Source organism: Verticillium dahliae, genomic scaffold (assembly GCF_000150675.1).
Source record: "Verticillium dahliae VdLs.17 supercont1.9 genomic scaffold, whole genome shotgun sequence".
Classification (NCBI taxonomy): Eukaryota; Fungi; Ascomycota; class Sordariomycetes; order Glomerellales; family Plectosphaerellaceae; genus Verticillium; species Verticillium dahliae.
Window position 1 is genome coordinate 728,059 of NW_009276929.1, and position 15,313 is coordinate 743,371.

General features: G+C 51.8%; 5 protein-coding genes across 5 annotated transcripts; 3 read left to right on the top strand and 2 right to left on the bottom strand.

Moving 5' to 3' along the window:
• Window positions 1-1,040: 1,040 nt before the first annotated feature.
• VDAG_05175 (tubulin beta-3 chain) lies at window positions 1,041-3,331 on the top strand (the record flags this gene model as incomplete). Its single annotated transcript, XM_009654911.1, has 5 exons — window positions 1,041-1,052; window positions 1,293-1,360; window positions 1,427-1,481; window positions 1,534-2,324; window positions 2,375-3,331. 5 exons carry the CDS (start codon window positions 1,041-1,043, stop codon window positions 2,766-2,768), a joined length of 1,320 nt encoding a protein of 439 aa, XP_009653206.1. The 3' UTR covers window positions 2,769-3,331.
• A 1,095-nt stretch (window positions 3,332-4,426) lies between these two features.
• Window positions 4,427-5,892, top strand: VDAG_05176 (uncharacterized protein). Its single transcript, XM_009654912.1, has 3 exons — window positions 4,427-4,549; window positions 4,610-5,552; window positions 5,602-5,892. The coding sequence occupies exon 2, from the start codon at window positions 4,693-4,695 to the stop codon at window positions 5,083-5,085; it is 393 nt and encodes a 130-aa protein (XP_009653207.1). The 5' UTR covers window positions 4,427-4,549; window positions 4,610-4,692; the 3' UTR covers window positions 5,086-5,552; window positions 5,602-5,892.
• A 1,116-nt stretch (window positions 5,893-7,008) lies between these two features.
• On the bottom strand, window positions 7,009-8,175 carry VDAG_05177 (uncharacterized protein; the record flags this gene model as incomplete). Its single annotated transcript, XM_009654913.1, has 3 exons — window positions 7,009-7,528; window positions 7,589-7,973; window positions 8,122-8,175. 3 exons carry the CDS (start codon window positions 8,173-8,175, stop codon window positions 7,482-7,484), a joined length of 486 nt encoding a protein of 161 aa, XP_009653208.1. The 3' UTR covers window positions 7,009-7,481.
• A 1,085-nt stretch (window positions 8,176-9,260) lies between these two features.
• Window positions 9,261-11,772, top strand: VDAG_05178 (ankyrin repeat protein; the record flags this gene model as incomplete). The annotated part of the gene is made up of 3 exons (XM_009654914.1): window positions 9,261-9,719; window positions 10,056-10,534; window positions 10,584-11,772. The coding sequence occupies 3 exons, from the start codon at window positions 9,261-9,263 to the stop codon at window positions 11,770-11,772; spliced, it is 2,127 nt and encodes a 708-aa protein (XP_009653209.1).
• A 2,054-nt stretch (window positions 11,773-13,826) lies between these two features.
• On the bottom strand, window positions 13,827-14,999 carry VDAG_05179 (uncharacterized protein). Its single transcript, XM_009654915.1, has 2 exons — window positions 14,351-14,999; window positions 13,827-14,298 (listed from the first exon to the last, which is right to left on the bottom strand). The coding sequence occupies exons 1-2, from the start codon at window positions 14,978-14,980 to the stop codon at window positions 13,915-13,917; spliced, it is 1,014 nt and encodes a 337-aa protein (XP_009653210.1). The 5' UTR covers window positions 14,981-14,999; the 3' UTR covers window positions 13,827-13,914.
• Window positions 15,000-15,313: the final 314 nt, after the last annotated feature.

Below are 15,313 nucleotides of genomic sequence, written 5' to 3' on the forward strand. Positions count from 1 at the left end.
TGCAATTTGAGGTTGACGAAAGCCCATATAATAACAATCGATGTCGAAAAAGGCACAATGGCGAAAAGGGGGAATCGGGAGACATGGCTCACGGGGCGCGGTCTGCTTCGGTGATGCTCTCATGCCGTGCCACACGTTAACGTTATTACGAGATCTCATAATGATATCATCTCGTAGACCGGTGCCAATGTCCAGGTGGGTAACATTCCGGTTGTTCGGTGGAGCCTTGCAACTATGTGACTTCGTCGTCGCCAGTATCCCCGACGACAATTAGTCAGTTGCCAATAACCATGAAACGGGTCGAATCGTACCGGGGCGGTAGCGAGTGAGGTAATGCATCAAATGAGGACTCTGCCGACCCACATCAAAGTGCCCCTGGGTCGAAGTGGTAGGGTCAAGGTAGAAGAAATACGGTCGGTACATGATTGTAACCTTAAGATTGACCCACTTAACGTGGAGATTTAGGCCTGATAAACAAATTATTCCGACAGGTGCTTATCGGGATTCATTCATCTAGGACGCGCCGGAGGTCGTATTTGGACTTTGGCGCGCGATGGAAACGGCGACAGTACGTGTCCGAAACTCGATGCCTCATGTGTCGTATTCGTCACTTCTGGCCGAGCCCCCCTATTAAAAGGACCTCTTGATGGGTGTAACTTCATTGATCTCTATTTTGTACTGGCTCTGTCGAGTGACAAACTTGACTCCATTTCTTCACCGCCCTGCGGCAGAATGATGAATATTCAATAAACTCGATTTCTGACACCCTTAAAACCGGATCAAAGCATCAATCTGACTGACACCAGCAACAGTAGTAGGTCACTTTGGGAAGTCGCATACGCTAAACAAGCGAGGCTTCCCCGCTGTCAGCCTATTTCGTGCCCGTAAACAAATGACTTTCATGTTCCAGCTCGAATCTACAATGCTCCCCCAAACCTCCTCAACGTTCCAGCGACCCGCGTTCTCCTGAAGCTCGCATCAGCTTTCCTCTTCCTAGCCTTGCTCATCAACGGCCAGTTTCTTCACATTCTCTTCATCCAATGCGTGAGATTGTAAGTCATTCCCTTTTCAGCCAAGATGCGACGCGTCCCATTACCCTGCCGATGAACTACACTGACCCGTGGTTGCAACCTACGAGACCTCCAACAGTCACCACAATGAGGAACCTAGAGCCCCGTACTAATCGCCTTCTCTCTATCTACAGGTTCACGTCCAGACCGGCCAGTGCGTAAGAAGACCTGAGATCACCGCTTAAGCAAGGCTGGCAGAGCTAACCAGCTGGCAATATACAGGGTAACCAGATCGGTGCTGCCTTCTGGCAGAACATCTCTGGCGAGCACGGCCTTGACAACGATGGCATGTGAATATTTCTGATTGCACAAGGCCCAAATGGCTGCTTGATACGGTGGAACTGACCAATTGATAGCTACAACGGTACATCCGACCTCCAGCTCGAGCGTATGAACGTCTACTTCAACGAGGTAATGCCACACTATCTGGTATCTGCAGCCCTTGCTGATCTCTTTAACGCAGGCCTCTGGCAACAAGTACGTTCCCCGCGCCGTTCTCGTCGATCTAGAGCCTGGTACTATGGACGCCGTTCGTGCCGGTCCCTTCGGCCAGCTCTTCCGCCCCGACAACTTCGTATTTGGCCAGTCTGGTGCCGGCAACAATTGGGCCAAGGGTCACTACACGGAAGGTGCGGAGCTTGTCGACCAGGTCCTCGATGTTGTCCGCCGTGAGGCTGAGGGCTGCGACTGCCTTCAGGGTTTCCAGATCACCCACTCTCTCGGTGGTGGTACTGGATCTGGCTTGGGAACCCTGCTCATCTCCAAGATTCGCGAGGAGTTCCCAGACCGCATGATGGCCACCTTCTCCGTCGTTCCCTCCCCGAAAGTCTCCGACACCGTCGTCGAGCCCTATAACGCCACCCTTTCCATCCACCAGCTTGTCGAGAACTCCGATGAGACCTTTTGCATTGACAACGAGGCACTCTACGACATCTGCATTCGCACCCTCAGGCTCTCCAACCCCTCGTATGGTGACCTTAACCATCTCGTCTCTGCTGTCATGTCCGGCGTCTCCACTTCACTCCGTTTCCCTGGTCAGCTCAACTCCGATCTCCGCAAGCTCGCCGTCAACATGGTTCCCTTCCCTCGTCTCCACTTCTTTATGGTCGGCTTCGCCCCCCTGACCAGCCGTGGCTCGCACTCCTTCCGGGCCGTCAGCGTCCCTGAGTTGGCCCAGCAGATGTTTGACCCAAAGAACATGATGGCCGCATCTGACTTCCGCAACGGTCGCTTCCTGACCTGTTCCGCCATCTTGTGGGTACTCTTCGCCAGACTTTAGAATCAGCGCTAATGTTATATGCCAGCCGTGGCAAGGTAGCCATGAAGGAAGTTGAGGACCAGATGCGTAGTCTCCAGAACAAGAACTCGTCGTACTTCGTCGAGTGGATCCCCAACAACGTGCAGACAGCTCTCTGCTCGATCCCACCCCGTGGTCTCAAGATGTCCTCGACCTTCGTCGGCAATTCGACTGCGATCCAGGAGCTCTTCAAGCGTATCGGTGAGCAGTTCACTGCCATGTTCCGGCGCAAGGCTTTCCTTCACTGGTACACTGCCGAGGGTATGGACGAGATGGAGTTCACCGAGGCTGAGTCTAACATGAATGATCTTGTTTCTGAATACCAGCAGTACCAGGATGCCGGTATCAACGACGAGGAGGAGGAGTACGACGAGGAGGTTCCGCTTGAGGATGAGCATTAAGTGGCGATCCTGACGCATCGCGAGTTGGCAGCCTCCTGCTATAATGATCCACGATCAAGGGCAACATTGAGCTGTTCGTCCATTCTGCGGTCTTTCGATTCAGGCTTGTGGCCAACAACCGATAAGGGGTTTTCTACACAGACCTGTTCTATGGATGTCATGCCACACTATTGATTCGGTAACCTTGCCGGCGTTGCGCTCGAGTGCCTCGCTGGGTTGGGGCTCGCAGCCGATGATGGATGACCATGTCTTATGGAGCTGGTGCGAGAGGAATCGGCCATCACCTTAGCATGGCGGGGTATCTGATCAATCTTTTGACAATTTGAGCCGCAAACTTCAACCTGAATGCCACCGACGTGGCTTACCCATATGGGTTAGGGCGAAAAGGATCCTGATTCCCACCCCGCCTTACTCTACTGCCCGCAAGAAGTCTGCAGATATCAACCTGTAGGTAGCAGGTTAGCGGTCGCTGTACTTTGCTTTCGAGCTGTCGTAGGTTGCGCTCAGCATAGAGACGCTCTGGTTAGAAACGGTGGGCCCAGCTCGAGGCTCATCGGCCATCCGACCCGATTCGATCCTCGTGTCGACGAAGCTTGCAGTTCTGCCACCCAGTGCTGGTAGTTTCGGCCCCGGAAGATAGTAACGCAGGAGAACTGGATGGCTCAGCGTGATATTTGTGTACGCTAACAATAGAACTTGGTGGCGACAAGAGGGCGGGCGGGCCCGTGGAAGGCGAGAGTGCAGGTCGGTCTCTCCGCCTTGATCGCCGTCGAAGGCGGTACGCGGCACATTGTATCGACCATAACCATGTAGTAAGCTGTCAATGACATCGTCTTGCTCTTGATTCCTCCATTTCAGAAAGTTAGTCTCGTCGCGCGGGCTTGGTTTGGTGCGATGTTTGCGAGCCTTGTAGACACACTGTGAGGTCGCGTTTGGCACACCTTGAGCACGGTATGACGCCGTCGCACTGCACCGGGTTATTACTCTCCGAGACTCCTCCGCTGCTCAAGGCGAGCTCCCGCGCTCTCGTGGGGCGGGATGGGCAATGCTGGAGGATCAGTGCGCAGTAGTTGAAGTGGCCGTCAAGTGCGCGTCTGGCTTGCCACTTAGCTCAGTTATAGCGTTCGCGCAAAGACTTCCAGCGACAGCGGACACTGATGCCCGATCGCAGGACGAAGCGGGCAAGCGAGGGAAAAGGGTTCGGTGGCAAGGGATCCGTGAGTGTCCATGAGAACTCTGCTGGCTTGAAACCCCAAAGAAGGTTGACTTCCTAGGAAGTCATAATTATCCGGTACTCAGTAGGGAGGGCAAGTGGCATACTAGGTTACGGGAGCAGCCTGCCCATGGGATTGGTGTCAGCACCTGGCAGCCAGTGACTGGCGCCACAGTCAATCAAGCAAAAGAGTTGGTCAAGTCGCCTCAATACGGAGCAGGGTAACCGTTTTGAACACGACCGTTTCAGCATTTGTACTTGCACAATATGCAAAAATTTGCCTCGACTGAGGCGTGGCTGACCTTAGACTGAACTGGGCCTGAGCCGGGCCTGAGCAAGAGCGGCAAGCGCGCTAACCCGATTAGTCCATCGCAATGGGTGGTTGTAAAACCGAGAACCCCATGAGCGTCACCCCACCATACTACCACTGGCAACAGTCTCCCTTGACAGATTTGATTCTTCTTCAAATAGCAGGCGAATGATGATGGCAACGCTCTGATATATTGCCCCCGTTTCTTCTTCGCCACAAACTCCTAGTCATCTTCTACTAGGCCCAATGTCAGACATCGTGAGCTTGAACTACATTGAGAAAAGACCCCAATGACACCTGTGTTCTGATCGCGAGTAGAAACAGTGAAGAGACGTTTGAAGAGTCCTACCGCGCCCTCGCAGACCTTCTGGCGCTGCCTCGCCGGCACGACCTCAAGGTCAATGTGCTGGCGCTGGAAGGATGTCAGCTCATGCTTCATGATCGTCGATAGCGCCGATGATGTTGGTGTGTTTTTTGCGAAAGAGGGCAGTGAAGACGGCGCGCATGAACCACTGGCTTCACACCTGCCCAAGACGGCTGGCGGCGAAATCTTATTCACGTTACGCAGTCTAGACGCTATAGAGAAGCTCGCCGGTAGCGGTAGGACAATACTGCGCATACCAGTCATGAGGAGAAGCAGGCGCTACAAGTTCTGCAAAAGGAGCTTGACAAAGAAGTGGACGAAGCGCCTGCGATTGACCTCGTTTGCCCTCAACCATATCCCACTAGCGTCAATCAAGCATCAGCCTACATCAACAGGCGCAGTCCGCGAGGTACTCCTGCGTCGTACTTGATTGAGTTCCTCAAGAACTAAAGGCGCAGAGACGGCCTACTCCGCAGTGATGAAAGGGACCTCGGACGCCGCGATGGCGTATCTAATTCTGTGGTCGTAACGTCGCAGGTGACGTTCGAGCAGATCAGGCGCGAGCGCCCCCAGGCAGCCAAATTACTGTCTTTGATGAGCTTCTTTCAAGCTCAGAACATACCGGAGAGTGTGCTGCACGCCTACGATGACGCTGAGAGCGGAGAGGAAGTAGGTAACCGGCGAAGCGGTGAAGACGCAGACGCCGATACCGACGATGTTGACACACTAGAGACTTCGAGAACGACATTGGTGTACTACGGGGCTATTCGCTCATTACTCCAACAGCGACAGGGCTCTACGAGATGCACTCTCTAGTCCAATTCTGCACCCGTTCGTGGTAGATTTGAAGACGTCAGTGGTCGAGAACCAGTTTTTAGGCTGTCCGCCTTACTGAACGCAAGTCTTTCCGTGTTACGATTGCTATATACGGGCTAACAATCGTCAGGAATTCAACAGCGTTGCGCAAAGCTCCCGCTCCGCAAATTAACATCACTACATAACTCTGTGACAAGAGACGGTGGACTGCTGGATCAAGGTCTTCAAGGCCCTGAGCTGTCATTTCGGCCTGTGTACGGCCAACATGTGAAACCGTTGACCAACTGAATCCCGGAATGACCGAGGCGCGATGCACTCATTCTAGCGACAGAGAGCAATTCGCCACTGAGGTTTGTTCTCTGATTCAGGTGGACATGATCAGATTAAGAACCGGCCATTTTACGCTCTTGTTCGTGTGCTCTACTCTTGCGGCCATTGCTGATAGATGTGTGATGGCTGGTGGCGGGTGATCTTGGGTCGCCTAAGGTGGGTGTCGTTGGGTGATTGAGCCACCACCATGAGGCGTAGGTCTCCAACAAACCCATCCAACAAGATCTGGGCGCACGCTGCTTAGCCCAGAACCCAGAACCAGTGCTAGGCAAAGCAGTTTCTGGCTTCAATCTGGTACTGCGCAGGGGAGAATCTCAAAGTAGAGGTACGATTCGGGACGTACCGTGCATTGGACCCGAATTGAACGCGGTGTAACGCCTTGATGAGGGCAGTTTTGGCGTTTTCGAAGTACTTCGAGATCGTCCAAGGCAGCCCAATGTGCTGCTCAAGACGGAGGCCCCTCTTGTAGAATTCCGACAACGGCCATGCGACTCCAGCTCCCTCGGCTCCAGTCGACCTGTGCACCATTCGGCTTGGGTTGCCCACAGGAACCGGGTGGCCACTACAGGTGTCTAATGCCGTGACGCGTTTGTGCTATTAAGAAGCATGGAAGGTACTAACCTGGAGTTACTGTACTCACAGTCTTTCTCTCTGTTCTAATTACATGGAGGCATTTCTGCGGCTTGTATTCTATCTCGACGCCTTGCACAGTATTGCGAGCTGGTTCAGAATAGACGAAGAGTCACGACTGGAACTCTGCGACAGTAAGGCGGATGTTTGCTCCAGTTGCTCAACTGCAGGCTTACAGAAACCCCAGTTGTACTAACTTATAATCGCAATGACCGCAGTATCCACACTCCTTGTCACACGCCGTGAAGTCTTTGACGGAGTCATGCTCAGAGCCGTCATAGTCGTAACGATCTTCATCGCTGTCATAGCTCCACCAATGTGCTTTGTCGTCGCTTTCCAGATCGCCTCTCGCACTCTCCGGCCCTGAGCCATCAGCAACTTCCAGACCCTGAAGGATTAGTTGTCTGTAAGACTCAACATCACTCTTCCTTTGAAGCATTACATAAAGAACCTCGACCAGACAGTCTCGACCGGTTGGCATGCTGAACCCTCTCTGAGAGACTTCGTCAAGAGCTGCCATAGCCACGTCCTGCAGCCCGTTTTTTTGATCACCAGACACTGGGTTGTCAGCCGTATTGCAGTCAAGGAGAAATCCTAATATTTCAGGCCCTACAAGACATTCTCTCCACAACTCGTCCAAGTCTACACGGACATCTATGTCTACGGATAGAATTTTTGTCTGAAGCGTGTCGAAAGCGAGGACTCCAATGACTTTGCCTTTGCCGCCAGGCTTTCGCTGACGCGAATGAAGGGCAGCAAGGATCTGATTCATTGGTGAATCGTCGGTCTTTGTAGGTGAAGATACACCTGAGCCAGGTTGTCCATCGCCTCCACCCGAAGACCCCCTTGCACATGACGAAGACTCTGCAACAACTTGGCCCAACCTGAATGTTGCGGGTGGTGGCAAAGTTGGACGTGTAAAGCCCCCCGTAGAAGGACTGACGACCGGCTGCTCTTTTGGAAATCTCAGATGGAGGTCGATGTCCCTCGAGGGTCTGGCGAGGGTGGCTCGCCAATGGTGAGAGTTGATAGGAGATTTTTGGTAGAGGTTCAGCTCGTAAAACTTGTCGTGAATGCCACATCTGAAATTTTTGTATCTTGAAACCTGATGTAAGTTTCCAGCTGCGGACGGTTTGGGGCATGACATCGTGACGTACGAATTGACCTTCTCAAAGTTCGCTTGTAGAAGCTGCTCTTCTTGTATCTCCGCATATTCCCTATTGGAACCGAGCGAGCAAAGTAACGAAGGGATTCTAGCGGACCGTAGTTGATCTGGCGGACCAGTTGGATGGAATGTGAAGTTTCCGGGCAGGCTTCTTCTCTGCGAATGTCATCTTTCTGTTCATTGGCCCAGGCGAGGAAGCCTGAGAATTTCGACTCATGGTCGAGGGCCTGTGGTCGATATGGTTGGATAGCGCCACAGCAGAATAGGGAAGAATCCATGATCAAGAGCACCTGGATATTAAAAGCCAAGAGTTTCGCATCAGGAGGGAAGAGGGGTATACTTAAGTAGCTTGAGTTCACACGGGAAGCAGACGACGTCTACTTGACGTCATTACATCGCTTTGGTTGTAGCTTGATGCGTGGCTTCCGCTAGCTCATGCTCGTATCCAATGACAGGCAGGACAGCAAGGAACTTTGTAGAACAGGATGGTGGAGGACTACTTTGGGCACACTTCGTACGACCAACAACAACAGAGACTGGGGTCAGCTGAATCATGAGCCCCAGGATGGTGTTGTGCATTTTGATCTTGGTGCCGAAGCTTTGACGAAGATACATCGTGCGTTCTTCTAAGCCTTGGGCGCAGGAATAGACCATGGTGCCCAGCCTTCAGATTGATCAGATGTGAGCACACCAACACGGCCCATACTGTACTGATATTGACGCTGTGGCGTATCTGCCAACTCCCTTGCCTAGTCTTGATCCCGCTTGCTCTCGGTCAGGTTTGGTGGAAGCTAGCTCGACCCACACAACTGGCTGACCTAATCGTTTCTGTGAAGTGTCCAGATCTGGGCCCTGGGCAGTATTAGACTCATATTTCGGCTTGTATGGCCCGTGCTCAAAGAGATCAAGACCTGTGTGCATTTGGCCGAGCAGCAGCGGCGAAGAGAAACATGGCAGCGAGAGCCGAAGCAGCGGGAGGCACAGAAGCAAGAGGCGGAGCTGCGGAAGAGCACAGCACGTGAGGAGTCCAAAAGGTCAGCAAAGACACAGTCGACAACCACGTCTCAGAACGAAGGAGGCCAACATCGGCATTACAAAACGCCTTCCTCATGTCAACATATGAGGTGGTGGAATCGCAAATTCCATCAAAGAGCTTGTGGGTCATGCCGCCGTCATATGCATTATTACACTTTTCGTTGCCCTGGCTGCAAGATTGTTGCGTGTGCTGGCTGTCGTGACCTTCTCAGGCAGGCGTAGGCAAGAAGTCAGGTGATCGAAGCGGTTAGGGGTTTGAGATTTACTAACCATAACACCATATCGATAGTTTTACAGTATGAGGGAGAGGAGAGTACTTCGTTACAGCATTGCATTATGTCTGGTATAACATCGCAGAACGACCACCGCAAAGCACGCATAACTCGTTGCAGCGCTACCATATGGACGACAGATAAGTGATCCTGGAGGGCACGGGTTCATTGCACCAGAGGCCTCCAGTAGACTGCCCTTTTTATTGGTTCGCAGCTGTCTCTTGCTGCGCTCCGCAGCAGCGGGAAGACTAGTCTGAGCTGCTGCCTGGCCGTCCGTCTTCGAACCTCCCCCACTTCTTCGGCGCATTCATTTGATACTCTTGCAAGATCTTCGCAACATTCTCAGCTCATTTTGAAATGCTTGACCCTTTCGGAATTATCGGTGTTGTTGTCGTGGCCGGCCAGATCATCTCGACCGTCGCCAATTTCGGGCTGGACTGGAAACACGCCCCAGCTGATACCAAGTCCCTCCTGGTCGCGGTTGGGGCTCTGAAAACGGTGCTTTCCGAGACGAATATGAATATTCTTCTCAACGATGACTTTAAGGATGTCTTCCACGGTCGGCATTCCACGCTCCTTTCGCAGCTTGGAGATACCGTGCCGGTCACAGACACCAGCATGCTGGTATCAGCATGCAAGAAAGAGCTAGAGATCCTCCTCGAGGACTTGCAGAAGCGAGTCCAGGGTCATCGAATTGGCTGGAAAAGGATGAAAGGAGCATTCCTAGCGAAGAAGACTAAAGAAGCGGTCCAAAACCTTCATCGACAATGTCAAACCTTGAACACATTGATGGATATGGATGCCCTTGCAATCGGTGTAAGCATCCACAAGGAAGTCAGAGAGGCAAGAAGAGAACAGCAGGGTTAGCATGCAGACAAGGAGTGCAAGGCCATCATCGATTGGCTCACTATGATTGATTATGGCCCTAAGCAGAGCGATTTCATTGCAAGGAGGCAAGGAGGCACTGGACAGTGGCTTCTGAGCTCGATGGAATATAGGGAATGGAGCGAGACTGCGGACCAGACTCTATTCTGTCCGGGAATCCCTGGAGCCGGGAAGACGATTATCACATCGATCGTGGTTGACGACCTTTGCACACGATATAGGAGCAATGAGCATGTTGGCATTGCATATATTTATTGCGACTTCCAGCGGCAACAGGAGCAAAAGGTTGAAGAACTCCTCATGAGTCTACTAAAGCAGCTGACGCAAGGCCGGTCATCATTGCCGGAGTGCGTGAAGTTTCTCCACGATGAACACCGGCGTAAGCGGACGCGGCCGTCACTTGATGAAGTCTCGAGAACCCTCCGTCATGTTGCAGATTCTTACTCGAGAACTTTCATCATCGTTGATGCACTTGACGAATGCCAACGAAACGACGGCTGTCGCGCGAGATTCTTAACCGAGCTTTTCAATCTCCAGGCCGAATGCGGAGCAAACATTTTCGCAACTTCCAGGTGTATCCCAGAAATTACTGACAGATTCAGTGCCAGCACAATATTGGAAATTCGTGCCAATGACGAGGACGTGCGCAGGTATCTAGACGGCCGAATACTGCAATCCGGACGGACATTGCTAGAAAAATGCCGTGAGGAGATTAGGAATGAGATCACGGAGGTTTCTGATGGAATGTAAGCGTTTCAGTACTCTCCTAACAAGCCGCATGATTGAATTTGCTAGGTTCCTCCTTGCGCAGCTTCATTTCGAATCCGTCAGCAAAAAGAGAACAACTCGGAGTATAAAAGACGCATTAAAAAGTCTCCTGACGGGACCAGAGGCGTACAATCATGTTTACAAAGAAGCTTGGATGCGGATCACCGAATCTGATACCGAGTCGCAGGACCTGGCGAAGAAGGTTCTCTCATGGATCACGTGTGCAAAAAGACAACTCACAACGTCGGAAATCCAACATGCACTGGCTATACAAGAGGGTGACTCTGAACTTGAAGAAGAGGGTATCCCATCGGTCGAGGACGTGGTCTCCGTTTGTGTTGGATTGGTTGAAACCGACGAAGAGAGCAGCATCATCCGATTAGTTCATCGCACAGCGCAAGAGTACTTCCAGCGGATTTTTCCAAATGTGGAGACCGACATCGCTAAAGTCTGCCTTACCTATCTTTCATTTGACAACTTTAGGAACGGATTCTGTCTGACAGGGCAAGACATACGAGACCAGCAGCTGTTGGATCCGTTCTTCGAATACGCCGCACAAAATTGGGTCCTCCACGCTCGCTCCGCCTCACCTGACGTACATCCGCTTATTTCTACTTTTTTGTCATCTGGGTCAAAGGTTCCAAGTAGTTGTCTGCTCTGGGCGGTGAAGAACCAGCAAGAGCTCATCGCAGAATGGCTGTTAGAACGACGCGTCGACACGAATATCCGCGACGCCGATTGGAAGACCCCATTGCATCATGCTGTTATTCACGGCTGGACAAGATGTGTTCAGCTCCTCCTAAGCTATGAAGCGACCAAACTGTCAAATATGACCACGGATATCAACAACATGACCCCCATTCACTACACTGTCGCAAAAGCAAACGAAGAAATTGCGCAGGTCTTCCTCGATGCTGGGGTATCAGTCGACAGTCTAGTGAAAAGGAGGATCTGGCTGGCGACATGCCAAGATGGCAAGCTCACCTATGCACCAAATAGCAATCTACATTGCTCCCAGGGTGGGTTCAACGCTCCGCAAGGGCTCACAGCTTTGCACTATGCGGCCTTGACAGGGAGTGCTCAGATGACAAGATATTTCCTCGACCACGGTGCCAACCCAAATGCGGTCTCCGAGTGCGGCGAAACGCCTCTGCATCTCGCAGTTAGGCAAGACATCTACGATTGGAAGCGGCCCTTTGGCAAACGAGACCGTTAGAATAGTCCAGACTTTAGAATCGAAGTTTTGCTTGATTTGATAGATCATGGCACTGATGACGAGGAAGAATACTCCAAGATAATGGGTATGATCAACAAGCATAGGGTCGACATTATCGATGCTCTCCTCAACCACCCGGAAATCGACGTAAATACCAGAGATACACATGGCGCGTCTCTCCTGCACTGCATTCCTTATGGGAATTGGCGGTCTCAATCTATCCTCGAGAGGCTGCTTGAGAAAAATATCAAAAAATCCGAACGTGATTCGAAGGGTCGGACGCCACTGCATCTGGCCTGTTTGGCGAGAGATGTGAAGTCTATTACGGCTCTAATTAGACATGGCGCAAGTGTAATGGACCTGGACGAAGGCGGACTCAACACGCTCCACTGCGCAGCACGGAGTGGAGACGGGGAAACCATCCAAGTTCTGCTTGACTTTGTCACGGACGGAAATTCCATGATACTTGCGACTGCGAGAGATAAGCATGATCGAAATGCACTACATCACCTACTTGGTAGGCACGATGGCGTTAGCATAGACGCCGTTCGGTCTCTCTTGTCGAGCAGCGTCGGCATCAACGACCTTGATGACCGTGGTTACTCGCCGCTAGCGGTATACCTAGCCAAATCCTCCTTCCCATTAGAAAAGGCGCAAGTAGTGCGACTTCTCTTTGAACGAGGCGCTGACGCTTCGTTCACCAGTCCTAAGGCAGGTTTTACACTGGGCCATCTATCTGCCAAATCCTATCGACTTGATGGAGAACTCCTCTCCGTTTTGGCGAGCTCTGGCGTGGCGAGCTCTGGCGTGGATCTCCACATGAAAGATGCCGCAGGCCGCACGGTTTTGCACCGCGCAGCGATGGCAGGTTCTCTTACCGAGGACGCCTTGGAATTTCTTTACAATGACATGGGTCTATCAAGAGGCTCCCGCGACAGTCTCGGGCTAACACCATTGGATCACGCGATTGAGATGAGAAAAGAAAACCGTCATCGAGACACGTTTGATCGAGACCGGTGGTTAAGAACAGAGGAGATCTTACGTCACCGCTAGATAGCACTGTAGCTGTATTCAAAGTAACCAGCCCTGGACAAGTTGGGTATCAAGCTTGCCTTTGAGGGTTATCTGGCGAGGGCTTGACTATATTGCCCGATGAAATAGACACTTTGCTATCGCCATCATCTGGTAGAGCGGTGGCTGGCGTTCTCTCAATCCTCTCACAACTGCCCTACCTGTCCGGCGAAGTTATGAGTCCGGTGGTTGGAAGGGAGGTTCATTATGGAAAAGCTGGAAGGAACGCCGCGAAACGAAGCGAATCTGTTTCCAAGCAACCCCCTAGCCATGCGTCGGGTAGATAGGACTGGCTTGTTTCTCTATAGGTCTGAAATATCCTTCACCCATTTCGACTGGTCAATGTACAGTTTTTACTTGCCATACAACGGCGGCTTCTGACAACTCCAGGCTTCTGACAGCTCCAATATTGCTTGGCCACATCCCAAAAAGAATGCCCTTCATCGTTTTCCCCACTCCGTAACCAATGGCTCTCTCATCTCGCATCTCGATTCGTTCACCGGCGACGGGACTATACCCTCTCGAAATTTGAGTTTGATTGAAGTGCCAGAAGCCCCATGTAACTTGAAGCCTCCCTCATGAAGTCAACAATCCACGCCTCTGAGCTCCTCTACAGTGTCTGGATTGGTGCTGAAGTGCGGCCATGTGACGTCGGAACAATTGGATCTAGGGCTGCGGCTCTTCTGCGACGGTCGAGCGATGCGGGAGGAGACCACGCTGCTTCGCCAAATCTGTAGCTGTGGTGGAGTTGTCTGATACGATCTATGTAAGATAGCGGTGAAGGATTACACCGCAAAGGCTTTGGTACCCTCTGCCACCGCTGTCGAGGAGTGCCGTTGAAATTTCGCTGAGTGGATTACGTGGATGAACTACATCGGCAGACCGTCGCCTTCTCTGGAACGAGACGGCAAGAAAGGAATTGCCGGCTCTATCGTACTTCAGGGTTGTACATAGATATTTGCTTACTCGCGAGCAAATTGTATCAGGTCTGACTGTCTTAACCCCTTCCTGCCTATTCGCACTCAAATTCCTGCAATGTCTGATTCACTTTTTCCGAGTTCGTGACAGACGCTATATTTGGCTTTGTGGTACTAAGTTCCCCTTCGTTCTTTTCTTAAGTCTCGGAGAGCCTCCTTCTGACAGCTTTACCTTTGCTTGATCTTCGACCTTCATTAACGGGCTCTTGAATGTACCAGTCTTACCTGGTCTCGGTAGTTTTCTTAAGTTGGTTTCAACAGCACACGTCTTGGTCCGCGCCTTCTTCCTTCCCGTTCTCTCATTTCCCTCCTGTTCTTTCACTTTTTTACACTTCTTCTTCCTCTCTTTCTTACCCTTCGTGTCGTCGAGCACTCGTGACGTATCTTTCAATGGTTTGCTATCACCACAGTTCTTTGTCGCTAAAGGTGTTTTGCATCCCGGTAAGGCACCCCCAGGAACAGTGTTGTTATGGCTCACCTGTACCTTCCATTAGCGGTATAGTGCGGAAGATCACCCGGGAAGACTCAACCTGTGAGGCCTTGATCTGCCTCCAGCGAGTGTTAGCCACACTCAGCCTCCCAAACCTTTCCTTCCATACCTCGGCCTCATCCACTGGCCACATTTGGTAGGCGAAGTCAGCAGCTTCGGGTACGGCCGGATGGACTACTTCAATCCGCCGCACATTGCAACCCCCAGTCTTCCCTGTGATAATAGGCTCCTCAATCGTCTGATAAAAGGTTGCCCCGAAAGGGTTGAATCTGACCGGCGGTGGATGCAACAGCACCGTGACCACATCGCAACCAGAAATATACCAAGCGAAGGCGGCCGATGCTCCGTGGACATACTTTGACCATGCTTTTTTTGTTTTACGGTGCTGAAGGCATTGTGGATGCTTGGGGTTCATCAATGGGCCCATTGCCGTCGTCAACGTCTGCATGTGATGATCGTCGGCCCACCTTTGTGCCTGGCTTTGGTCCATCCCACTCCACAAGACCTGTCGACGCCGGGGGCAAGCCTGTTGAAATTGCCGACGAACCTGTGCTTCCTCCTCAGACGTGAGATACTGCCGCAAGACCTTCTCAACATCTGGTGGAGGCTGCCGTTCCCTATTGAGGGTTTTGTGCGGGCCAATCGGCCAATTTGTTGATGGACCAGCCATGCCTGTGGCATTCCGAATCACGAAAGAAATGCAAGACCACCTGCGAACGATGAGGATTCGCTAGCTTTATAGCGAAGCGTGGTAACACACTAGAGCCATCTATCACTATCACCCTACTAGTTGTATTAGCTCCCTAATTGATACGTCAACGTGACGTCACCATGGCACTCTCTTCCCTCTACATAAAAAGATTTTCTGCGTCAAGTAGCTTTTGGCTAAAAAGGCACTATTGAGTATTGAGTATTGATACAGTATGGCCGCTTCTTGTGTTTTGTGGTCTCATTCGTATCCTACCTCTCGCTCAGCTTCTCGTGGGGTGTGTTGTGTCCAAGT

Excerpts from the sequence above, each read along its gene's own strand:
- VDAG_05176 (XM_009654912.1), top strand. The coding sequence starts at position 4,693 with ATGTGCTGGCGCTGGAAGGATGTCAGCTCATGCTTCATGATCGTCGAT.
- VDAG_05179 (XM_009654915.1), bottom strand. The coding sequence starts at position 14,980 with ATGGCTGGTCCATCAACAAATTGGCCGATTGGCCCGCACAAAACCCTC. Across the intron at positions 14,299-14,350 it reads GGCAGATCAAGGCCTCACAG|GTGAGCCATAACAACACTGT; the intron begins GTTGAGTCTTCC and ends TGGAAGGTACAG.